Genomic DNA, 26,398 nt, shown 5'->3' on the forward strand with positions numbered 1-26,398 from the left:
TGTGTCTTGGGTGTCCCCATTCCCCGACCCACACCTCCCCACACACACACTATGCTGATGTGTCTTGGGTGTCCCCCTCCCCCCCACACACACCCCACACACACACACTATGCTGCTGTGTCTTGGGTGTCCCCCTTCCCCACCCCACACCCCCCACACACACACTATGCTGATGTGTCTTGGGTGTCCCCCTTTCCCGACCCACACCCCTCACACACTATGCTGATGTGTCCTGGGTGCCCCCCTTCCCCGCCCCACACCCCACACACACACACTATGCTGATGTGTCTTGGGTGTCCCCCTCCCCCGCCCCATACCCCACACACACACACTATGCTGATGTGTCTTGGGTGTCCCCCTTCCCCACCCAACACCCCCCCACAAACACTATGCTGATGTGTCTTGGGTGCCCCCCTTCCCCGCCCCACACACCCCCACAAACACTATGCTGATGTGTCTTGGGTGTCCCCCTTCCCCACCCCACACCCCCCCCACACACACTATGCTGATGTGTCTTGGATGTCCCCCTCCCCCGCCCCACACACCCCCACAAACACTATGCTGATGTGTCTTGGGTGCCCCCTTCCCGGCCCCACACCCCACACACACACACTATGCTGATGTGTCTTGGGTACCCCCCTTCCCTGCCCCACACCCCACACACACACACTATGCTGATGTGTCTTGGGTGTCCCCCTTCCCCGCCCCACACCCCACACACACACTATGCTGATGTGTCTTGGGTGTCCCCCTTTCCCGACCCACACCCCTCACACACTATGCTGATGTGTCCTGGGTGCCCCCCTTCCCCGCCCCACACCCCACACACACACACTATGCTGATGTGTCTTGGGTGTCCCCCTCCCCCGCCCCACACCCCACACACACACACTATGCTGATGTGTCTTGGGTGTCCCCCTTCCCCACCCAACACCCCCCCACAAACACTATGCTGATGTGTCTTGGGTGCCCCCCTTCCCCGCCCCACACACCCCCACAAACACTATGCTGATGTGTCTTGGATGTCCCCCTCCCCCGCCCCACACCCCCCCACAAACACTATGCTGATGTGTCTTGGGTGTCCCCTTTCCCCACCCCACACCCCCCCACACACACTATGCTGATGTGTCTTGGGTGCCCCCCTTCCCCGCCCCACACCCCACACACACTATGCTGATGTGTCTTGGGTGTCCCCTTTCCCCACCCCACACCCCCCACACACACACTATGCTGATGTGTCTTGGGTGTCCCCCTTCCCCGCCCCACACCCCCCCACAAACACTATGCTGATGTGTCTTAGGTGTCCCCCTTCCCCGACCCACACCCCACACACACACACTATGCTGATGTGTCTTGGATGTCCCCCTCCCCCGCCCCACACCCCCCCACAAACACTATGCTGATGTGTCTTGGGTGTCCCCTTTCCCCACCCCACACCCCTCCACACACACTATGCTGATGTGTCTTGGGTGCCCCCCTTCCCCGCCCCACACCCCACACACACTATGCTGCTGTGTCTTGGGTGTCCCCTTTCCCCACCCCACACCCCCCACACACACACTATGCTGATGTGTCTTGGGTGTCCCCCTTCCCCGCCCCACACCCCCCCACAAACACTATGCTGATGTGTCTTAGGTGTCCCCCTTCCCCGCCCCACACCCCACACACACTATGCTGATGTGTCTTGGGTGTCCCCCTTCCCCGCCCCATACCCCCCCACACACACACTATGCTGATGTGTCTTGGGTGTCCTCCTTCCCCGCCCCACACCCCACACACACACACTATGCTGATGTGTCTTGCGTGTCCCCCTTCCCCGTCCCACACCCCCCACACACACTATGCTGATGTGTCTTGGGTGCCCCCCTTCCCCGCCCCACACCCCACACACACTATGCTGATGTGTCTTGGGTGTCCCCCTTCCCCGCCCCATACCCCCCCACACACACACTATGCTGATGTGTCTTGGGTGTCCCCCACCCCCGCCCCACACCCCCCCACAAACACTATGCTGATGTGTCTTGGGTACCCCCCTCCCCCGCCCCACACCCCCCCACAAACACTATGCTGATGTGTCTTGGGTGTCCCCCTTCCCCGCCCCACACCCCCCCACAAACACTATGCTGATGTGTCTTGGGTGCCCCCCTTCCCCAACCCACACCCCCCACACACACACTATGCTGATGTATCTTGGGTGCCCCCCTTCCCCAACCCACACCCCCCACACACACACTATGCTGATGTGTCTTGGGTGTCCCCCTTCCCCGCCCCATACCCCCCCACACACACACTATGCTGATGTATCTTGGGTGCCCCCCTTCCCCAACCCACACCCCCCACACACACACTATGCTGATGTGTCTTGGGTGTCCCCCTTCCCCGCCCCATACCCCCCCACACACACACTATGCTGATGTGTCTTGGGTGTCCCCCTTCCCCGCCCCATACCCCCCCACACACACTATGCTGATGTGTCTTGGGTGCCCCCCTCCCCCGCCCCACACCCCCCCACAAACACTATGCTGATGTGTCCTGGATGTCCTCCTTCCCCGCCCCACACCCCACACACACACACTATGCTGATGTGTCTTGCGTGTCCCCCTTCCCCGTCCCACACCCCCCACACACACTATGCTGATGTGTCTTGGGTTGGATGCCCCACAGTGTCACGTTTCTCCAGCCCACGGGTGACGCCTCGCTTGAGCCGCAAGCGCGCACTGTCCATCTCCCCACTCTCTGACGCCAGCCTTGACCTGCAGCGGATGATCCGGACCTCGCCCAATTCCCTGGTGGCCTACATCAACAACTCACGCAGCAGCTCGGCCGCCAGCGGCTCCTATGGCCACCTGTCGGCTGGCACCCTCAGGTGAGCTTAGCCTACAAGCAGAAGACTGAGAGTTTGGAGCTGAACGGGGGGTCAAGTAGGGAGTACCAGTGCTTTTAGCCCAAGAAGACAGACAAAACTTCATGTCCCAAACACAATTTTTGATGTGGAAAGTGAGATGGGCCTGTCGTGAAAGATTCAATCACAAAATCAAGGGCCACTTGTCCTAGTATTTTAGTGAGCCTCATGGAGTGGCCAGTTCATTGACCAGCATGGGAACCACTCAAGGGGTGACAGACACTGAGTTGGGCCATACAAGTCTCTGGCTGGCAGCAGGCCTCCCGCTGTGGTCAAGCATGGCACACCCAAACCTCGTCAGCACATTAGCCCCTGTCCCCTCTGTGCTGCTCTTGACGGTTTAAGAATTCAGACCCCCGCCTACTTGACCGAAACCCCTGTTTTGCCCTGACCATCCTGAGAGCAGCCAGAGGTGTTAGGAGTGTTGGGAGATCTTGGCCCAAGGACCCAGAAATGGAAGTGATAACAAATATATTAGTTATCTTGTGCTACCAACTAGATTATTTCTTAACTTTAGTGGTTTAAAAACAACAAGCACTTATCATCTCACACCATCTCTGAGGGGGCAGGAATGTGAGACTGGCTTAGCTTTGGGTCTCCCTGAAAACTGCCATCAAGATATCAGCCAGCACTGTAGTCACCTGCAGACCTGGTTGTCACCAGAGCCTCTCACAGTGTGGCCGCCGATCCCTCCATCGGAGCCAGTGACCTGAGTGAGAGAGGGTGAGGAGGAAGCCATGATCTCCTCTGTGGCTTAGCCTCAGAGCTCATCATTCCTTCCTCAGTGTCTTCCTCTAGAAAGAGTGGCTCACTTGCCATTGGCACGATAGAGCCTGAAAGTGCAGTAAGAGAGGACAGGTGAGCTGGAGGGCTCGGGGCACACTTCCTGGATAAGGGGTATCAGAATGGGCTTCAGAGGTAAATGGGGTTCAAATAAAGAACAGTGATGTGGGGGCACATCTCAGGCATCAGAGCAGTGAAGGTCAGGGTGTGGAGGTGGACAGAGTCTAGCACCGCCTGGGAACCAGCCTGCCGGGCTGAGGGCTGCGTGCTGGGGCACAGCCTGGGGCTCCGCGCCGAATGTGAGGTCTGAGGTGGCCCTGGGGGCCCCCGCTGGTTCCTGAGTGAGACGAGCCATGGTGACGGTGCGGAGAGCGTATGCCCATCCCTGGGCAAGGCCTCCTCTGCCCAGAAAGCATTAGCCCAGCAGAGGCCTGCTCTGCACCCCCACACTCACCTTTGCTCCGTCACCTTGCTCCCCTCTTTGCAGCCCGGCCTTCACCTTCCCCCATCCCATCAACCCCATGGCCTACCAGCAGATCTTGAGCCAGCAGCGAGGCTTAGGCTCAGCCTTCGGACACACACCACCCTTGATCCAGCCCTCGCCCACCTTCCTGGCCCAGCAGCCCATGGCCCTCACCATCAACACCACGCCCACCCAGCTGAGTGGCAGCCGCAGCAACTGTCTGAGTGACACCAACCAGGTAGGTGGGGGCAAGGAGCAGGGGTGACTCCGTGAGGGCCAGCGACTGCCGTGTCTCACTAAAGCTAGTGGCAGCACTCTGCAGGTGTGGCTGGCGGGTGCGTGCTTGCAGAGGCCACAGGATCAGAAGGGCCTTTGGCGGGATGCCGGAGGGAGACTGGGCTGGGTTCTGGTGCTGCTCCCTTCACGTGGATGTGCGCCCAGCCTCAGCTCTGTAGTCACCTTACCAACAAGCATGATCTGGAGAGGCAGGGATCCTAGAATCCACAGACCTGGAACAGTGCAGGGACTCCACACGTAGTGTATAAGCGGATGAATTAATGGTTAATGACTAATATCATGCAGTTTAATTTTAGAGCATGAGTTTACTAAAGGCCATCTTTATTAACATTTTCAAATTTTTCTTTTTAAATTACTGTTTACAGTGAATATCATTTTGTCTTAGTTTTAGGTGTATAGTGTAGTGGTTGGATAATCATAGACTTTACAAGGGGGTACCCCGGTATTTCCAGTGCCCCCCTGGCACCACGCGTAGCACCCCAGTGTTACTGACTGTGTTCCCCGTGCTGCACTTCACCTCCCCAGGGCTGCTCTGTGACTGCCAGTGTGTGCTTTCTCAGTCCCTTCTTCCCCTCCGTCACCAGGCACCCTAGCCCCAGCCCCTCTCCCAGGGCTGCTCTGTGACTGCCAGTGTGTGCTTCTCAGCCCCTCCTCCCCTCCGTCACCAGGTACCCTAGCCCCAGCCCCTCTCCCAGGGCTGCTCTGTGACTGCCAGTGTGTGTTCTCAGTCCCTCTTCCCCTCCGTCACCAGGCACCCTAGCCCCAGCCCCTCTCCCAGGGCTGCTCTGTGACTGCCAGTGTGTGTTCTCAGTCCCTCTTCCCCTCCGTCACCAGGCACCCTAGCCCCAGCCCCTCTCCCAGGGCTGCTCTGTGACTGCCAGTGTGTGTTCTCAGCCCCTCTTCCCCTCCGTCACCAGGTACCCTAGCCCCAGCCCCTCTCCCAGGGCTGCTCTGTGACTGCCAGTGTGTGTTCTCAGTCCCTCTTCCCCTCCGTCACCAAGCACCATAGCCCCGCCCCTCTCCCAGGGCTGCTCTGTGACTGCCAGTGTGTGCTTTCTCAGCCCCTCCTCCCCTCCATCACCAGGCACCCTAGCCCCGCCCCTCTCCCAGGGCAGCCGGCAGTCTGTTCCTTGGGTCTGTGAGCTTGTTTCACTTGTGTTTGTTTGGTTTGTTCACCAAAGGCCATCTTACTTTACCTTCCCAGGGCCTCTGACGTGCCTTGTACACAGCCACAGTAGGTGCCATGAATATTTGGTGATGCATGAAGTCCAATTTTGCAGATGGGGAAATGGCGTTATACACATAGTATTGATTCATGGAAAAGGCACAGGCTTTGGAACCAGTTAGACCATGTGTTGGATGCGGACTTGCCTGAAACCTCTTTCAGCCAGAGCTAACGCATCTGGAGAGTGGGGCCTGCCTACCTTGGGTCATTATGTGTGTGCACTCAAGTTCATGTGTGCACAGAGCACCGTGTAGACCCAGGTCCTGGTTAACACTTACGATGACAATTCTTGAGGTGAAGTGACTGCCCAAGCTACCCACCTGGCAGAGCCTAGATATGACCTTGTGCCGGGAGGGAAACCAGACATCCCAGCATTCTAGGGGGCCCCTCCTCCAAGGTGGCCTCTCTCTCTACCAAGCTGTCACCTAGTGGGTCCCTTAGACAGTAGCTGTCAGTGTTGGAGACATCACCTAATACCAGAGCTCTGGTTCCCTTGTCCTGTAAAACCTGCCCTTCTCCCCTGCTCCCTGGGCTGGCCAGGGAGCCCTATCCCCAGACTCAGAGCCACAGCCGCTGTAGGTGGCCACGAAGTTGGCGCTGTCAGGTCAGGAGTAAGGGTGCCCAGCACTTCCCAGAGGGTCTCTGTCCGTTTCCATGGACAGTGGGGTAGGGGAGGTGCTGACAGGCTGAGCTCTGGGCTCTCTCCTGGCCGTGCCCCCGACAGGGGGACTGAGTTGGGGGGATTCAGTTTCTCAAACTTCAGACACAATGGGTGGCCCAGATAGTCTGTGTGGGGAGGGTCCCAGAGGTTTGGAGTGTCCCTGCTCTGCCCCATGTTACAGGCTCTCTCTCCTGTGCACCCTCCTCAGAAGAAACAGAACAGCGAGTCGGCTGTGAGCAGCACTGTCAACCCCGTTGTCATTCATAAGCGCAGCAAGGTCAAGACGGAGGCTGAGGGCCTGCGACCGGCCTCCCCACTGACCCTTACACAGGTAACCTGCTGGCCACCGTCGCCATCTTCAGGCTGGGACCAGGCCCACTCTCTTCTAGGTCAGCTGGGTTGGGACTGAGGCCCTGTTGTCGAATGGGTGGACTGGTGCTGCCCACACAAACAAATAAGCAGTGAGTGAACTGAGGCAAGGTGGACGTGGCACGTGCTTCAGGAGGGCCAGCCTGTGTCCCCAGCCCCTGCCCCTTACGTGCTTTCAGATGCACACTGACGAAAAGGATGAGAGAGTGTGTATGTGTTTATGCAGGCATGTCTGGGGGCTACAGCTGGCTCTCCCACCACACACACCTTGCCCTCGTGCCACACAAGCTGCAGTTGAACTGAGTTGCTCATGTTCCCTGAATGGCTCAGGCTCCTTTCCAGTTGCTCCTTGTCCCTGGAACTCTGTCCCCCAGACTGTCCTTTTTGCTACCACTTTAGCCTTTTCTGACCCTCTTGGGTTATAAGACTTGCAGCTGCTCAGATGCCCAGTCTAGCCTCTGGGTGGCGTTGCCTGTCTCCTGCACTGTCCTACGAGCTTGGGAGAGATGGCACTTTGGGAGAAGGGCCTGGTCCATAGTAACTATGAAATCATATTATCTAAGGATTCGGTGCACATTCGAGGGAGTGAGTGGTGTAAGGGGGAAGGGAATGGAAGACAGTTCTCACAGGGGGAGGAGGAGTGGAGCAGCCCATGCCCGAGACGGCCACTGTGGGCCGAGAGCCTTGTGCAGGTTCCCCGGAGAGCCTGCCCCACTGAGCCCAGCACCCCACGGGGACAGGCAGACAGTCCCAGCTCTTGTAGCAGACACCTGTTGAGGGACAGGCTCCGTGGGAATGCTCACCTCGCAGACAGGCCTCCCGACCCCCAGGCCCTCACGGTGGCCTGCTCTCCATCTGTCACTGCAGTCACGAGCTCTGACGCCAGCCACGAGTCAGCCTCCTGTCCCCGCACCCCCTGCACCTGTCACACCACCCTTATCAAACCTGTAAACCATCGGGCCTGCTCTGGGCACTTAATTTTTATGAAATATTGGGTTCTGTTATTGTCAGGAAACAGGTGCCAGTGACAAATTCTTCTCCCCTCATTGATGCCATGGCGTCTCAGCATGATGCATGGTTTCCACGAGGCTGGCCACCAGCGGGGGCTGTTGAAATTGATGAGGGCAGCAACATCCTGGGGCGATAACATGCAGGAGCGACGAGGGTGGGATGGAGGCCACACTGAGCACCGGGGAGCCTCTGCCTGCCCCCTGCAGCCCGGGGTCCCCACAACAAAGCCCTCTTTCCTGCCCAGCTTGGCTCCTCATTTGTGTTGGGAGGGAAAGCCGTTTATCATGAGGAGGTTGTCACGGTGTCACTCATGCAGTTGACCAGACTCTTGTAAGGTGGATGAGCAATGCTTTCCCTTGGCAGAAAAAGCAGCAAACTGTCACCCCTCCCTGCCTAAGTCCTCAAACGTGGGGGCTAGGAGGACGCCAACTCGATCTGAAGGCCCAAGGGCACCGCTGTCCCGTGCTACCCTCCACTCACGTGTCAAGGTCACCACTTCTTTGGGTCTTTGGAATCGGCCAGTCGTGGAAATAACTTATGGAAGCTTATGGAAACAACAAGTCCATGTCCAGTTTCCCTGAGTGCAGGGCAGGCCTCAGGAGGCCCCAGCCCCAGCCCACCCTTTTCTAAGGGTTCAGGCAGGGGCACTACACCTTCATGCAGAGCGACCCAGTGTTTCCCGGGGACTTCTTGGATGATCTGTCGTCGTTTTCCTTCCCATCACATGGGCACTAAGGGGAAGGCGCGCTCAGGAACAACGGTGGCCCTCCCGCAGGAGCACTCTGCCTGTCTGAAGGGAATTTAAAGCGCCTGTGAGTGGCTGGCGGCCTCTCTCGGGGGCCTTTCTTTTGCCGCCTTGAAATGGGCACATGGGGGCTCTGTCATGCTGGGGAGACTGGAGTCCCAATCTGAGACTCCGTAAACTTGCTGTTTGTTTACGGAGGGCGGGCTGCTGCCGGGGGAGGGGGGGGGCCTACCAAGCACATTTATGATGCGATGCGCAGCCCTGTCCTGGGTGTGAGTCCAGTGTGCTGTGTGCCCGGGAGGAGGGACCGTGCAGGGGTGGAGAGGTCTGAAGGGCCAGGACAGATGCCTCTTGGGTTTCTTTTGCCTCCATGGAGGAGCAGACCCTGTACACACTATGACTAAAAATGCCCCCGGGCCTATGGGCTCCCCCAGCCCCCCAAGGGATACCAAACCAAATAGCAAAAGTCACTGCCCTGGTCTCTCCTGTTCTCTTTGCTACGTCAGTCAGTGACAATATACTTTGGTGATGACAAGTTGGCATCAGAGAAGAGGGAGGGGCCCTGGGACAGCTGTGTGACTGGAGAGATAAGTAAGAGCCAGCTGAGAAAAGAGGCTGAGAAAGCTGCGTGTGTGTGTGTGTGTGTGTGTGTGTGCACTTGAGTGCATGCGTGTGCATGTGCGTGCGTGTACAGCCCAGGGTTTTTGGCACACACTGCCCGGGCTAACAGCAGCCTTCCCTCAGGGCTGGGACACTGGTCAAGGCTCACTGGGTATGTTCTGCTCCTCCCCCAGGAGCAGCTGGCTGACCTCAAGGAAGACCTGGACAGAGACGACTGTAAGCAGGAGGCCGAGGTGGTCATCTACGAGACCAACTGCCACTGGGAGGACTGCACTAAGGAGTACGACACCCAGGAGCAGCTGGTGCATGTAAGCCTCCTGACCCCAGCAGCCTGCCTGGCAGGAGCAGAGCCCCGCCGGCCGCACAGAGCCCCCCCCCCCCACTTCTGGGGCTTCTGATTGAGGGAGGGAGCTGGAAGAAGAGGCTCCGGGGTGCCTGGGCCGTCCTCTGCTTGTGGGAAGCATGATTGTTTATCTACGTTTTGCCTGTTTCTAAAAGGGGACTTACAAATACGTACACGTACATAGTACAAGAGATTAAAAGAAAAATGAGAAAATTAGGGGGAAATGAATAATACAGTGAAATCAGGAGTCAAGTTAGTATTAAAAAAATTAAAAAAAAAAAACAAGTCCTCTGAGCTATAGTTCACATACAAATCTTTTTTCTTCCGAGTCCTAGCAACCAATGCAAAGAGGGAAATAAGATTAGTTGAACCAGCCAGCACCCACAGGATGATAGCACGCCTGATCCTGAAACCGGAAAGAAGCTCCTCTCGCGGAGGGAGGGGGTGGTAGTTTCCCCAGAAGACCGTTTGTGGAGACCCGGTGCATACAGGGGAGTGTGGCATTTGCACCCAGAGCAGAGAGGGAGCTGCTCAGTCATGCCTGGTTGCTGACAGAGCAGGAGGCCAGAGAAGGCCATGGGGGCTGGGTGTGCTCTCAGGGTCCGCCCCTTCCCTTGGTCCCCACGGTGACCCCTTCTACAGCAGCACCCACTGTGGCGACTGCCGGGGCAGTTTGTGCCGTGAGTTGAGCGGGGACGGGCTGTGCCTGGGAGCCTTTGAGCCCGGCCCTGCCGCAGCTAGCCGAGTTCTGCACAAGTGACCTCTCTCTCTCTCTCTCTCTCTCTCTCACACACACACACACACACACACACACCCGTGAGCTCAGTTTTCTGTCATGTGTAAGGGATGAATCATGCTCCACCGCGACTGTGGAGGGTGAATACAAATCCCCACTAAGCATTGAGTAGACAGCAGCTGCTCCTACTCAGGTGGCTGCTCCCTCTGCCGCCTTCTCCCTGTACCTGATGCTGGCCCTGAGTGTTCCCTCTTCTCCATCCAGAAAAGAGCTTAGATTCCAAGACGACCCCCTCACACCCCTATCCCAACCCTCACTCCTTGGTGAGTGAGTGTCAGCAAAGATGAACCCCGCACTAAGCTAGCCGTTTGATGGCTGGGTACACAGACACGCACGTGTGTGCTGCTGGTGTCAGGAGCTGTCCCCAACGTGTGTGCTTCTGCCCAGCGCTGTGACCTCCGCATGAGAGCACCACCCACACCCTCTGCTTCCTCCACAGGGGGTGATGTGCTCTCAATTACCATGGGTTTCTCTTGTGTGGGGGGTTTTCTCCCCCTAATTCTCAGCCAGTAGATGAATCTCCCAGCAGACCATTCTTGCAGCTGACACAGAACCAGTGAAACAGGGTCTTATCTCATCCCTCTCCTGGTCAACAGGTCTGAGATGGAGAAAGGGCATTGGAGCTCTGAGTGATAGGACAGATCAAGTCCAGCGAGAGGGAAAGAGAGAGGACACAGCATCGGGGCCTGAGGGAAGGCTTACAAGGTGTGCTCAGTAAGGAGCAGGTTGGCCCCAAAGAGTAGAGGGAATTCCTCAGCTGAAGGTGAGGGGGCCAGATGTGAGGAGGGCTTCAGCTGCAGGCTGCTGCCTGTGTCCAGGACAGTCCCTGCGGCTGTAGGCGGTTGACTCCACTGGGCCCTGGAAAGAGCCGGCTCCTGTGAGCGAGAGCCAGGCTCCCCCACCCAGCTCTGGCTCTGCTCCTGGGAAGAGGGATGGCGCAGGCACGCAGACGAACTGGAGCCCCCCAATTATTAACAATTTGTTGCTAAGTAAACCAATAAGAAAAAATGAAAGGCATTGTCAGGACACATTTCTATCATTTGAAAGGCTTTAAAAATGGAAAGCGAGGCTAATATGGTAAGATTTCCCTGGAAGTTCTAAGTGCTGCAAGTTTTGCTTGCATTTGTATGCATGCCAGTTGGGCATGTTACTCCGGGCACGAGTCACAGTCTCTTCCAGCTGGGTGCTACTGGGATGCCTGGCTCTTGCACAGCCTATTAGGTTGCAAAGATCTACAGCAACATTGTATTATAAAGGAGACAGGTGAGATTAATTTTAACAATACAGTTTATTTAACCCAGTACATCTAAAACTATCATTTTGATCCATAATCACTATAAAACAAAATTATGGAACTATTTCCTATTCCTTAGTTTTTCCGTCTCAGTGTTTGAAGCAAGTTGTTCACACTTGCATCCTGTCACAGTCGGGAACAGCCACACTTTAAGGGCTCACAGCACAAGTGGCAAGTGGCTACTGCTCTGGACTGTGCAGGTCTAGAGGTGGTGGGAGGGTTGAGTGGGAGGAAGTGAAAGTGGAGAGCAGGTTGGGAACAGGGAGAAGAAAGGGGAGGGGGCTGGAGGGAAGGAGCCTTCGAGACCTGAGCCCCACCCTCCCCATCACCCCGTGGGAAAGCAGTCAGCCTGACGCACAGATAGGCAGGACACAGCCTGGACCCAGAGGGAGACAGACAGGGAAGGAGGGGACCCTGACGGGACCTGAGGAGGCCCCCTGGTGGCCTGTAGAGAAACCCCAGGAGGACAGGATGCAGGAAGACCCGCGCACTCCCTCACTCCACCGTGTTGCTAATACCACCTGTTTCTACTCCCCCCGTAAATAAGCGACCCCAAAGGTTAGGGACATAAAAGTCCTGGAGGCCCCACACACACACATCAGCACATCCCTGCTTCAGTGAGGACCACGCCTCCAGTTAAATAATCAGAGCAAGTGACTTGGTGGCCTGTGGCTCCATGTCACAGGAAACTACTCGGGGAGTCACATAGGACAGGTGATGATGCCAGACGGTGTGGGCGCGGGGACTGGGAGAAAGAGAATACTGTAATTAACCCATGTCCCCTTTGGGGCATTGCTGGGTATAAGATGGGTCCAAGGACTAGGGAAGGCCACTTGCCCCGCACCACCTGGGTTCACCCAAGACGCGCCCGCTTGCCTGACAAGCAGGGCTCCCAGCGCCACATGGCCGGGTCAGTTGTGGTCTTGGTCTGTCCTGCTCACTCTCCTGGGCTGTTCTGTCCACAACACCCAGAGCCCTCCAGCAGGGCCACTGTCTCAGTCCTCCCATACACACTGCCCAGTCAAACTTCCTGCAGGCCACTTAACAAGCTGGGCCTTTGTGAAAATGGGACAAAGCTGTCACCTTATGGGTTATCAAAACTAGAGACCAGGATACATGTACGTTTCCACTATAATAAAAAAATTAACTTAAAATCCTCTGGAACAGCTATGGCGGGTCTAGGGGAGGCGTCTCCTGTCTGCCCATGGACGTGTCTGCCTCACGGCAGTTAATTAGCACAAACTTTGCAGCTGGGAGCATCAGCAGAGCCACCAGGTAGTTCTCCACAGCCCAGAGCCCAGAGCACAGGCTGGGGTGAGCGGATGCCTTTCACCATCTTAGATGTCACTTTGATGAGACATTAGCACACAGCTGGTCTTCACTTCATGGCTGCACGACAGCTCATTAGGAGGCATGGCTGACGGTGGTCTGCTGCCCCAGGCGGGGTCTGCAGGGGTAGCAGGCTCACCGCTCTGCCGGCTTGTTCTGGCAGCACATCAACAACGAGCACATCCACGGGGAGAAGAAGGAGTTCGTGTGCCGCTGGCAGGTCTGCACGCGGGAGCAGAAGCCCTTCAAGGCGCAGTACATGCTGGTGGTGCACATGCGCCGGCACACGGGCGAGAAGCCGCACAAGTGCACGGTGAGTGAGCTGAAGTCTGCCTACCCTGCAGCGGCAGCCTCGGGCCAGCCCCCTCGGCCACGTGCTGTCTGTCATGTTGGATGTGCTAAGTGCACAGGCAGCCTGGTGGGAGCAGGCTACAGCAGCGGTGCTGGGACAGACCTTGCCAACAGCCCATCCGATCTGCTCCTGGGGGGGGAGGGGGCTCTGTCTGTCATGGGCCCTGAGGCCCTTTGCATAGTTGCCATCCCTGAACTTTGATGGACTCTCCCTCGGGGAGTATGACTGCCATAGATGAGAGCTGGTGCTTCTGGGGTTATGTCTGGGTGACCCCAAGACAGGGGGGCTGGCATGGTGGCAACCTGCAATCTGTCCCCTGCATGGGGGAATAGCTTCATTGGTGATTCGTGTCTTCAGCAGTGATGGGTTAAAAAGTCTCTCTTTCATTAAGTGAACACAAAGGTAGGACCTTTTAGACAGCAGCTTCCCTTATGGAGTCAACAGGGTCTGTGATAATAATTGGTGAGACATTTTTTAACACCCAGAGATCACTCTCTCTTTGAAAGGGGAGCTGGCCCAGTGGGACACTGGTATGACTGCAGCACACACCTCTGGGAGCTTCTCTTTGTGACATGTCTTGTGTCACAGATTCCGAGACATACATTTTATCCTCATCTCAATACCTCTGAAGTCAGGCTATCTTAAAATTGGTGGTGTCCAAGAGTCAATGAACTGTTACCTTTGTTAGCAAGTTATGTATTTAATTAAAATAAAATTCACATATTGTAAAGTTTACCAATTTTTTTTTCAATGTACAATTCAGTGATTTTTATTACAATCACAAGTTGTGAATTATTAGCTAATTCCGGGACATTTTCATCACCCCAAATCAAAACCCTATACCAGTTAACTGTCACTTCCTGTCTCTGAATTTACCTGTTCCAGACAGTTCACAATAATGAAATCATACAGCATGTAGTCTTGGTGTCTGGCTTTGTTCCCTTAGTATGTTTTCAAGGTTCACCTGTGTTATAGCATGTACCAGTACCTCATTTCTTTATATTATGGCTAAATGATATTCCATTGTATGGATAGAGCCTGTTTTGTTGTTGTTTTTTGATCCATTTATCAATTGATAGGTATTTTCATTGTTTTGTGTTTTTTTACTATTTGGCTAATATGAATATGCTGCCATAAGCATTCACGCCCACGTTTTTGTGTGGACCTATTTCCAGTTCTCATGTGGACATGCCTAGATTAGCATTGCTAGATCACACAGTAACTCTGTTTAACTTTTGAAAGACGAGGCAGACAGATTTCCAAAATGGTGGCCTCACTACTTACACTCCCACCAGTAATGAGTAGGGTTCTGATTTCCCCACATCCTTGTCAGTGTGTCACCTGTCTTGCTGAGTCATCACAGTGGATGTGAAGTGGCATCCCATAATGGTTTTGAGGAGCATTTCCCTAACAACTGGTGATATTGAAAATGTCTTTTCATGTGCTTATTGGCTTTTAATGTATCTTTTTTGGAAAAATATCTACTCAACTATTTTGTCCATTTGTAAGTTATTTGCCTTTTAATTATTGCATTGTAGTAGTTCTACTAGAGATTTGCAAGTATTTTCTTCCATCCTATGGGTTATCTTTTTTTTTTTTTTGATAGTTTCCTTTGAAGTACAAAGTTTTTAATTTTGACAAGGTCCCATTTCTTAATTGCTTTGTCTTCTTCTTTGACTTTAATTGTTTATAAGTTTATAGTTTGACTTACATAAAAATAACTGTTTTATATATGTAGGGTGTGGCAAAAGTGGGTTTACAGTTGTGAGTACACAAGACACAGAACTTATTCTTGCATTGTTATTTATTAATTATTGTATTCTTTCCCATATGAACAACTGTAAACCTACTTTTGCCCCACCCTGTATATAGTTTTATAGGGTAACTCTTCCATTTAGGTCTCTGACCCATTTTGAGCTAATTTTTGTATGTGGTGTGAGGTATGGATCCAATGTCATTCTTTTGCATGTGGCGATTCAGTGGTCCCAATCCCACTTGTTGAAGAGACGTTCTTTCCCTGTTGAAGATATTGGCACCCTTTGCTGAAAGTCAGTTGACCCTGAATAGCAGAGTTTATTTCTGAACCTTCACTTCTAGCCCATTGATCTCTATGTCCCTATGCCTGTAACACACAGCCTTGATTATTGTAGTTTTATAAGTGAGTCTTGAAATTGCAAAGTGTCAATCTCCAAATTTATCCTCCTTTTGTAAGATTGTATTGGCTCTTTTGGGTCCTTTGCAGGAAGTTATTTTCTTAACATCTTTTTTTAAGTGAGAGTAAGGGAGATAGAGATATAGAGTCCTGCATGCACCCCAACTGAGATCCACCCTGCAACCCCCGTCTGGGGCCGATGTTCTGACCATCTGGGGCCATGCTCACAACTGAGCTATTTTTAACACCTGAGGCAGAAGCTCCATGGAGCCATCCTCAGCATCCAGGGCCAACATGCTTGAATCAATTGAGCTATGGCTGCGGAAGGAGAATAAAGAGATAAGGGGGAGAAGGAGGGGTAGAGAAGAAGATGGTCACCTCTCCTGTGTGCCCTGACCGGGAATCCAATCCAGGACTTCCACACGCTGAGTTGATGCTCTACCACTGTGCCAACAGGCCAGGGCCTCTTAACATCTTGAGTGGCAAAAACCGGTAGCCCTCTGATGGTGAGCTGTGAGTTGCAGAAACAGAGGAAAGGCATGTGGAGCCACATGTACTTAGTCAGATGGGTCAGAAATGAAGGGGAGTGTGTGGACACTGAGACAGTTTTTGCTGGGTTTTAAGTGTCCTTCTGAAGTCAGTTTTCACAGGCCCATTGGATGCAACTGCACTATCTTTTAAGTGTACACTCCTGGATGCAGAACCTCCTGTAATGACCCTCCCTTTCTTTCTCCCTGCTGCTCTCTCTTCTCCCTTCCTTCCTTCTTTCCTTCCTTCCTTTCAAAAATGTTCCTTTTCACCTGGCACTGCATGTGCAGCCCTAAAACATACCTGCTTTCATGGAGCTTATACCCTAATGGGAAGACTGGGTAACAGCATGGTTGAGTCATTGTAAGTGGTATTATGGAGCATGAAGGGGGAAGGGCAGATGTTATAATTAAGAATGTCAGAGAACATCTCTCAGAGGAGATGCCCTGGAAGATGGAGAGGGAGTGAGCCAGCCCAGGGCCAGCACAGGTGGGGGCAGGGGAAGGTTCTCGTCAAAGGGGACTATGTGTGAAAAGGCCCTGTGCCTGGAAGAAGCCAGTGGGGTCGAGGACCTGAAAGGAGACTCAGCTGGCCAGCGGGGGAGGGGAGCAGTGCTGCTCACTGCAAGTCCACAGAGGACTGGGTTTGATTTTCAGCACATTTTGACACACAGGAAAGTTTTAATCTGGGTGAGGGGGTCACTGGGAAATAGTTAAAAGTAACATTTTCAAAGAGTTTTTAAGTGGCCTCACAATGTGCTGTTGATCTTAACAAGCAGAATATGCACCTAAATAACCAATATATTCCCAGTGTTGGTCTAAAAGAGAATGTGTGGAGATGAACTGCAAAGTCACCAGGGGATACTTGAGCAGATGTCCATGGTGGCTGTCCTGGGCAGGCGATGTGATCATTTCCCTCCCTGTACTTTTCAGTCTTCCAAGTTGTTCAAAAATGCTATCTATCAATTTTCTCATCAGAAAGGAAGGCAAATGTTATTTTTAAAGTATGCACTCCTGGTTGCATTGGCAAAGTGGAGCAGACAAGGGGCTGGGGGGGAGGGGGTGTCTGTCTAAGATCAGGCTCTCTCCATGGGTCTGGGGTGCCCGCACTGACCAGACCCACGTCTTCCCAGTTCGAGGGCTGCTCGAAGGCCTACTCTCGCCTGGAGAACCTGAAGACACACCTGCGGTCACACACTGGGGAGAAGCCATATGTGTGTGAGCACGAGGGCTGCAACAAGGCCTTCTCCAATGCCTCCGACCGCGCCAAGCACCAGAACCGCACCCACTCCAATGAGGTACCTACCACGCAGCTGTGCCCAGGGGCCCCGCTGGCCTATGTGTAAATGCATCACCCTGTGGAAGCCAGGTTGCCAGGGCCCCCTCCCCACCACTGGCCCGCTCTCAGCCCAGCACACAACAGCAGGCCCGCCCCCACAGCCAGGGCAGGCACTGCAGAGGACATGCTCTCCCGGCTAGTGCTGCCCGGTCCGCTGGTGCTGTTGGACCTATGAGCCCCCTCCTGATGGGACACAGAGCAGGAAACATTTCTAAAAGTTTAGATACATTTTCAACCCCAAAGGGACTTGCTCCAATGCTTGTAGGAACTTAGAGAGGAAGTCCTAATGGTATTCGAGCCCCTCACTCTCTACAGACAAGCTGGCCTTGAAGAGGATCTGTACCTGTGTGCGTGTGTGCTGATATGTTCATGTACATGAGTGTGGGTGTGCATCTATTATGTGGGGGGCATGCAGGCGCAAATTTGTAAGTATGTACACATGGTTGTGCATGTGTGTATGTGTATGTGTATATTTGTATGTGCTGGGTGTGTCGGCATGGAGATGTGTGTATAAGCATGTGTACTCATGTGCCTGTATGCATTGGTGTGTGTCTGCATGGAGGCATGTGTGCACACATGTGAACATACATGTACACCTGTGGGTGTGGGGTGTGTATATATCTGAGCTCAGGGCTGAGGTTCAGAAACCCTGGTTTTTCATCCCATTCCTGGGTAACTTTAAGCCAGTTCATTTGCCTCGCTGAACCCATCTTTCCTTATCAGAGAGTTCAGGGTTCTAGCACTATCTCACAAGTAGAGCAAGGTATAATGTTCACTACTGATACTAAAAACCCCAGCTCCCTAGTCACAGGAGGCAGCCTTATGATCACACCAGGCTCAGTGTCCCCCCTCTGGTCTATATCCCCAGCTTGTGGTGGGGGCTCCCTTAACCTCATGCTTACCTATTGGAAAAGGTGGCAGACAGGCTGGCAAAGCAGGCCCCTGCAGGCCTGGGGCTGGCATGGCTCCGTCCAGAGAGCTGGCTGCAGACAGGGGAGCGTCTTCCTCTGTGCCAGCTAGGTGCCAAGAGAGGATGCGGCACAGCTTCAGGAGAACAGGGGGTGCCCCTGTTCCAAGTGTGTCTTCATGGTCCAGCCATAACACCGCCCGCTCCTCTTCCAGAAACCCTACATCTGCAAAATCCCAGGCTGCACCAAGCGCTACACAGACCCCAGCTCCCTCCGGAAGCATGTGAAAACGGTGCACGGCCCAGATGCGCACGTCACCAAGAAGCAGCGCAATGACATGCACCTCCGTGCCCCGTTGCTCAAGGAGAATGGGAACAATGAGGCCGGCACCGAGCCGGGTGGCCAGGGCCCTGAGGAGAGTGCTGAGGCCACCTGTACTGGCCAGGCCGTGGAGGACTGCCTGCACATCAAAGCCATCAAGACTGAGAGCTCTGGGGTAAGTGGCTGGGAAGTGGGGGCCCCACCCCAGGAAGCCACGCCCAGCAGGCCAGGGCTGTTCTGTGGCAATGCCTGGGGCCAGAGCCCCAACTGCAGCTGTGGGCTCTGCCCCAAGGCCCCCTCTCTGAGCACACAGCATTGTCCTCTCCAGTTTGACTCTGCTCCCTTTAGCACCTTGGGCCTCTCATGGAAGCTCTCTTGTGCCGGTCCCACTCTGCTGAGCAGGCCATGTGTACCGAGAGTGCCTGCCTCCACGTGGTCAGTCTGCAGTGGGGTGGGGATGGGTCCTAGTGTCTGCGTTTCCAAGTGGCACTGAGCACCGCACAGGTCCCCTCCCCTCTGTCCTGTCTTCACATCCTTGCCCCTCTGGCCTCCACGTGTTTTGTTCTAACCGCCTACTCTTTATCTCCACCTCTTTTTCCTGACTGTACCCTTAAGGATAGACATTACTGAGGTGAGCAGAGGAGCCGGTGGGGGTGTGGCGGGCTGGTGTAAGTGGGGGGGGCGGGTGCCTTTCTAGGACACAGGAAGGTAGAAGGCAGGCACAATGCGTGGGACTATCGGAACAGGCCAAGGCTGGCAGCGAGAGTCAGCTGTGACGGACAGGAGCAAGCAGTGGTGATCAAGACTGCATGAGGGACAGGGCAGAGAGGAGGTGTGGGCTAGAGCTGCTGAAGACAGGAGGGCTGACCCTCAGGAGGTCTTGAGCGCAAAGGTGGGGAATGTGGGCGGCGCCGTGGACAGATTGGAGCATTCTGCCAAAGAAAGGGCCAGAACTTGGGAGCATGCAGCCTGGCAATGAGCCCACATCTAAGGTCAGCCTCATTTGGGGTCAGACCCATGTTCCGTGGAGTTGTGCCCTGTACACGTGAGCCATGAGCTCCGGGTCCCTCTACCCTGGCCCGGGGGAGGGGCTGGCACGATGGCCACTGGACAAGGGCTACGTCCAGAGCTCCAGCTCCCTGCTTGTCCTTTCCCTTTCTTACAACCTGCCTCTGGCCTGTGGCGAAGGCATGGAGCCCACAGGCTTTCATTGGTTCCTGGCTTCACCGTGGGCACATTGCAGTTGTCGGGAACGCTTAAGTTTCCTCCTCCACATCAGCTTCATGCAGCTGCGCAGCCTCTGTGGGGCACAGCTTCAAAGTGCCTGTGCTCAAAGGCAGGGTTCTGACCCAAATGCTGCTGGGAAAGCGTAGAAGCACAGGGTGGAGTCTCAGGGGCTGGCAGTTACCGGGGCTCTGCTACAGGCCAGTGCAGTCTGTCCTGCTAACTCTGCCCTGCAGGCAGCTCAGGTCCATCTTACAGTTCAGAGATGTCTGAATACTTCTCACAGGGCAGCGTCCTTCCTGCCTCTGGGGATGTAAGGATGCATCTGGGTGTGTAAGGATGTGTCTGGGTGTGTAAGGATGTGGGTGGGGTTCAGGCATGGGTGTGGGACCAGGTGGGTTCTCGCATGTCAACCTGCACCTTCTTGCCATGTCCCTTACAGCTGTGTCAGTCCAGCCCCGGGGCCCAGTCGTCCTGCAGCAGTGAGCCATCTCCCTTGGGCAGTGTCCCCAACAATGACAGCGGTGTGGACATGCCAGGGACTGGGCCCGGGAGCCTGGGAGACCTGACAGCTCTGGATGACATACCCCCGGGGGCCGAAGCCTCAGCCCTGGCTGCCCCCTCCATGGGCAGCCTGCAGTTGCGCCAACACATGACTGCTATGCACCGGTTAGAGCAGCTCAAGAAGGAAAAGCTCAAGTCACTCAAAGATTCCTGCTCGTGGGCCGGGCCCACTGCACACGCCCGGAACACCAAGCTGCCTCCCCTCCCGGGAAGTGGTGAGTGGAGGACCTGCTGTGCGGGCTGGGGAAGGACAGAGCTGGGCAGAGATAGGTTCGTGCCCGTTAAGCACCATGTGTCTGATTAATGGGTCCCCACAATGATGTAACTCTTACCAGCCCATGGCACAGATTAGGAAACAGAGGCTCAGAGAGGTGAAATGCCTCACTGAAGTCAGTGGCAGAGTTAGGACTTAGCCCAGGCCTGAGTGGCTGCAACGTCCATGCTCTTTTAACTATACCATGCTGCCCCCTCTCTGGAAACCCCTAAAAACAGGCGGACCCTGTCACATCATCCTCTTCCTCCTGAATCATTCAGTCACTTGTCAGGCACCTGCTGTGGGCATCGTGGCACAGGCCCCAGGCAGGAGTGACATCACCCTGGTCCCTGTGGTTAGAAGGAGCATATGGCTAGAAGGCTATGCCACCTTCTGCACAGTTGCTCACAGGACGAGTCAAACAGCTGCGTGGAGGAGGGAGAAAGCACGTCAGCTGGGAAAGGGCAGAGAGGACTTCATGTAGGAGGCAGCCCTGTGTTCAGCCTCTGGACTGGAGGTATTGGCCTTGCTATGAGATGAAAGGCAGCTTCACCAAGTATTTTTTGAGTACTGACCCTGCTCTGGGCAGTGCCCCAGACACACCCGGGCACTTATCCCCTAGGCTGACAGCTCTGTGTGGACCATAGGGCTGGGTTGTTGGGATGTGGACATTGAGATGCCCCTCCCAGCTGTTCCCCAAAGGGAGGACTTGTTAACTCAGCTGTTGAGAGAACTGCTGGCAAACAACCTTCAACTCTCAGCCTCCTGCAGAGATCTCGCGGGGTGCTGACAGCTATCTCACGCAAGGTTGCCCCTTCCCGGGCTGCTTCCGTCCAGTGACTGGTCATGGCAAGAGTGTAAAGGCTGTTTGAGACCCCGAGCTCCCTTGGGGTCAGCCGAGGGAGTCGCTGGACCTGCCTCACTGCTTGTTTCTCCCTGCCACTTTGCTGCTTTGCTCCCTCCCAGGGGCATGGCTCTCCAGGACTGCCCTGTAAGCCATCTGCTCAGTAAACCCAGCCCGGACTGCTACGAGCAGCACCCGCCCCAGAGGGTGAGGTCGCTGGGAGGCTGTGGCCGGAGCCCTCCTTGGCTCTTGTCAACAACTCAGTCCTATAGGGAGGACTTTGTATCCACAGCTGGAGAAAGAGCACTGGATGAAATGAGGATTTAGGCCAGCCAGGTGGTGGAAGAACCAGGACTGAGCTGCAACCCCCCCCACTTCGCTTGTTCCCCCTTAGCACTAAGTGCCACTCTTTGCTCACTTACTGCCCCTTCCTTCCTCTTACCATTCAGAAATCACTGGTTGAGTGTCTCCTGTGCACAGGCCACATCCTAGGGCTGCAGGCCTGCCAGCTCGGCCTGGTCACTGCAGGTCAAGCACCCTGCTGCCCCACCCCATCTTCCGGGCTGACCCCTCTTCTCTCCCACAGGCTCCCTCCTGGAAAACTTCAGCGGTGGTGGGGGCAGCAGACCGGTGGGGCTGCTACCTAACCCACGGCTGTCCGAGCTGTCCACAAACGAGGTGACCATGCTGAGCCACCTGCAGGAACGCCGGGACAGCTCCACCAGCACGGTCAGCTCAGCCTATACTGTGAGCCGCCGCTCCTCCGGCATTTCTCCATACTTCTCCAGCCGCCGCTCCAGCGAGGCCTCGCCCCTGGGCACCTGCCGCCCTCACCATGCCCGCTCCGCGGACTCCTATGACCCCATCTCCACCGACGCGTCCCGGCGCTCGAGCGAGGCCAGCCAATGCAGCGGCATCGGTGCGGGGCCGCTCAGCCTGACCCCCGCGCAGCAGTACAGCCTGCGGGCCAAGTACGCGGCGGCCACTGGCGGTCCGCCTCCCACGCCGCTGCCAGGCCTGGAGCGCGGGAACCTGCGGGCGCGGCTGGCGCTGCTGGACGCCACTGAGCACGTGTTGGGGTCCAGGCGGGGCAGCAGTGGGCCAGCCTATGGCCACATGGGGCCCGCACCCGCCTTTCCCCACGAGGCACAGGGCAGTGGAGCCCGGCGAGCCAGCGACCCAGTGAGGCAGCCTGATGCCCTGGCACCCCCTCGAGTGCAGCGCTTCCACAGCGCCCATGACGTGAGCCCAGGCCCACTGCCACCCTGTGCCACAGAGAGGTGCGGCCTCCACCTGCAGGGCCCCTCCAGCACTGATGGCAGCCTGGCCCATGGCAACTACTCGCCCCGACCACCCAGCATCAGTGAGAATGCAATGATGGAGACCATGGCAACAGGGACAGACAGCGCAGGGCCTGAGGGCAGCCTCATGCTGCCGGAGGACGACCTCGTGCTCCCTGATGATGTGGTGCAGTACATCAAGGCTCATGCCAGTGGAGCCCTGGATGAGGGCGCTCCTCAGGTATATCCCCTGGAAAGCACCTGCTTCTCCGAACACTCCAAACTACCCAGCCCAGGGCTGCACAACCAACGCAGGATGGTGGCTGTGGACTCCAACGTGGGCCCTTCTGCCCCTGGCTACCAGGTGGGCTACGGAGCCCCCTCAAGCCTGAACAAAAACAGCATGCCCGTGCAGTGGAATGAGGTAAGCTCTGGCACGGTAGATGCTCTGACCAGCCAGGTGAAGCCTTCATCCGTTCTGCAGGGCAATCTGGCTGTGGTGCAGCAAAAGTCAGCCTTCAGCCAGTACCCAAGCTATAGTCCACGAGGTCTGCAGCCAAGCCCTGGGGGCCTGAGCAGCACGCAGCCACACCTTCAGCCCTGCAGCAGGGGCCCCTCCGTGCCCAGGATAAATTACATGCAGCAGCTGCGGCTGGCAGGCACAGGTGGCCAGTGTCCCAGCATGACCACCACAGTGAGCCCCCACACCAACTATGGCCAAGCCCACTCCCAACTGAGCTCCAGTACCATGGGTGAGACCCTGAATCAGTTCCCCACATCCTGCAGCAACCTGGCATCCAAGCCAGGCCACCTGGGGCTCCCCCAGCAAATGGAAGTTGCTTCTAACCCCTCCATGATGGGTAGTAGCCGCAGGGAACTTGGGGCCCCCAATCCCACCCTAGCTGGGATGATACCACCTCATGCAGCCCAGAGCTACCCACAGCAGAGCCATCACCTGGCAGTCCCCGTGAGCCAGGAGGGCTACCACCAGGGCCCCGGCCTGCTGCCTTCCCACCAGCCTGGCTTCATGGAGCTCCAGCAGGGTACAGTGGGGCTCGCTGGACTAAGCTTTGGCCTGGTGCAACCTCGGCCACCTTCTGAGCCCAGCCCTGTTGGCCGCCACCGTGGGGTACGTGCTGGGCAGCATCTAGCCTATGCCAGGGCCACTGGCCATGCCATGGCTGCTGTTTCAGCCAACCAGGAGATGGCAGAGTCTATGCCCAAGGGAGCAATGAGCACTATGGTGTCCCTGCCTCCTCAGCTGCCCGCACAGGACACAGGCGGGGCCCAGGACCACAACATGCTCTACTATTATGGCCAAATCCGCATGTACGAACAGAACAGAGGCCTAGAGAACCACGTCGGCCTCCAGGTCATGAGGCCCCAGCCGCCACAGCCACAGGCCTGCCCAGAGAGCATCCAGCCTCAGCCCCTGCCCTCCCCGGGGGTCAACCAGGTGTCTAGCACTGTGGACTCTCAGCTCCTGGAGGCCCCCCAGATAGATTTCGATGCCATCATGGATGACGGCGACCACGCAAGCTTGATCTCAGGTGCCCTGAGTCCCAGCCTCCTGCACAGTCTCTCCCAGAACTCCTCCCGCCTCACGACCCCTCGGAACTCCCTGACTCTGCCGTCCATCCCCACGGGCATCAGCAACATGGCCGTCGGGGACATGAACTCCTTGCTTACCAGCCTAGCCGAGGAGAGCAAGTTCCTGAACATGATGACCTAAGGCCCGGCCCCTGATGCTGAGCAGACCCATCTGTTTTCCCTTCCAGAGCAGTGGGCTGTCATCCATTGTCTTTTTCCAAAAAAGTATTAATAGGTCTGAGAGAGTTGCCAATATTTGGTTCAGACCATAAAATGCTTTCAGGGTAAGTTTATGTGCATCCTGTTTGGTCTTCTTTTGGATTATTTTTTGGAACACTGAAAAAAAAAATTTTTCAACGGAAAGACTCGTTGACACAGTTTAAATGCCTTTGGTGTTTATAGGACCACTCTGCCCAGTTTCTTCTCCCCTGTTATTCAGCTAATGAAAGATTATTTCATTGGCTAGGGCTTTCAAAATACAATGAGGGAAAGGGTAGAAGAACCCTTGGGTTTCCATCTGAAATCCATACTGGATATTCTAAAGCAGGAAGATAAGCTTTTCACTCCAGCACCTGGAAAGAAGAGGAATTGCTGGCCCACCAGAAGAATTCTTCTATGAAGCTTCATTCTTGAGGCCTCTAGCATCCCTTGCCACAGAGGACAAAAAGGTTTCACCTCGGTGATTCAGAAGCACCTCCTGATTTCAGGTTTGGTAGAGCTGACATCTCTACCCTGCAAAGCCACGTTTGCAGCTGGCAGACTGTCCAAGTGTACATGAGTGAGTGGAGTGTGGAAGTAGTGCCAGGAAAAGGACAGAAAGAGTTGTAATGCTCAGAGCATACCCAGAAGCTGCCCGGGTCTCTCCAGACCGTGTTTACAGTGTTCATGCATGTAGAATGTAGCCCTTCCTGAAAGAACACTTCGAAATACCTCGGGGCTGGAGCTGCTGCAGTTAGGGACGGACCGAGGGAGCCGAGCATGGGATGGGACCTTTAGAAAGTGACAGGCCACCCTGGAGGTTTCCAATAGGAAGAGGAAAATAAAGTCACATGTTTACCTAATCCTGTTTCTCCAGTGCACTGTCCGCCCACTTGACCCCTGGGCCTGATGGCAGTCTCTGTCCACATCCTCCAGGCCATGCTGCCCACTCGCCAGCAGCCCAGTGTCTATGCCAAGCCACAACATGCAGTCCCAGTAACTTCTGGACTCTCTTCCCTCTGCCCTCTTGTTCATTATGTTGACATGCATGACGTGTTTGGTGGGGGCGGGAGGGTAAAGGAGTTGATTCCTGGGACTCTGAGGGACCGTCACTGGACTTTACTGTTTGGTGTGGTCAATCCCAGGAGGAATTTGGAACTGGTGTCAGAAGATATTCCTGAACATACTGTAGGGTGAATTGGTACACCTCCCAGCACACACACATACACACCCCACACCTTCCCCATGCTCAGTTTGTGGCAGCCTTGCTAACATCAACTGCACCTCTATGAGCCTGATGTGGACTGTGACCCTGGCTTCAGGCCAGGTAGAGCCCACATCTTACCCAGGCCCTCTGTGTCCCAGAACATCAAGTGCTTTGTCGGGGTCCAAAGAAAGGCCAAGTCCAAATAACAGCCCTCGGAGAGGTCCATTCTTTGTGGTAGTCATTCATGCCCTGAAATAGGATTTTACTAGTCATTCCCACCCTATATATAGTCTGTACAGAAGATATCATCCCTGAAATACTGTAGGTGAGTCATCGAGCCAAATTATATCTCCAAAACATTTTTAGCTTTTTCTACATGCTATGCATTGAGATGACATGCTCAACCTGTAAATAAGTCTTTTTGTACATTAAAAAAGTAATTTTTTCATAATTTATTTTGTCTATCTGCTTCTTCCTCAACAGTAGTTAAATGAGAACCAGGGCAGTAAATTTGGTACATTTGAACAGAAATTAGGCTGTATTTTTTCTCAGTAGTGTCAAAATTGACTACCCCACATTCACCAAGAAATGTTTAATACTGAAGCATTTACTGGCTGTTTGTTGTCTCTCTGGGGGTGGGGGGTGGGGGTGGGCAAGATTTTGTGTTTTACAGTCAATATCTGGCTGTTTTCTAGTAAACTGGTTTGAACACCTAAGCCAGTTTGCTGAGAGCCACTCATACAACACCGAGGTGTAGTTGCAAGCACTTCATGTCTTTGAGGGGCAGTCTCACGACACAT

General features: G+C 55.1%; 1 protein-coding gene across 1 annotated transcript in view; it reads left to right on the plus strand.

Moving 5' to 3' along the window:
• Window positions 1-25,998, plus strand: part of GLI2 (GLI family zinc finger 2) — a 275,341-nt gene extending 249,343 nt beyond the window's left edge. Inside the window, exons 7-15 of the mRNA XM_066281274.1 lie at window positions 2,665-2,866; window positions 4,173-4,386; window positions 6,540-6,662; window positions 9,251-9,385; window positions 13,003-13,152; window positions 17,004-17,168; window positions 18,332-18,613; window positions 20,105-20,441; window positions 21,910-25,998. Of these exons, the coding sequence (XP_066137371.1) occupies window positions 2,665-2,866; window positions 4,173-4,386; window positions 6,540-6,662; window positions 9,251-9,385; window positions 13,003-13,152; window positions 17,004-17,168; window positions 18,332-18,613; window positions 20,105-20,441; window positions 21,910-24,335 (4,034 nt within the window). The 3' untranslated portion in view covers window positions 24,336-25,998. The remainder of the gene's footprint in view (window positions 1-2,664; window positions 2,867-4,172; window positions 4,387-6,539; window positions 6,663-9,250; window positions 9,386-13,002; window positions 13,153-17,003; window positions 17,169-18,331; window positions 18,614-20,104; window positions 20,442-21,909) is intronic.
• The last annotated feature ends 400 nt before the right edge of the window (window positions 25,999-26,398 follow it).

Source organism: Saccopteryx bilineata, chromosome 5, assembly GCF_036850765.1.
Source record: "Saccopteryx bilineata isolate mSacBil1 chromosome 5, mSacBil1_pri_phased_curated, whole genome shotgun sequence".
Taxonomy (NCBI): Eukaryota; Metazoa; Chordata; class Mammalia; order Chiroptera; family Emballonuridae; genus Saccopteryx; species Saccopteryx bilineata.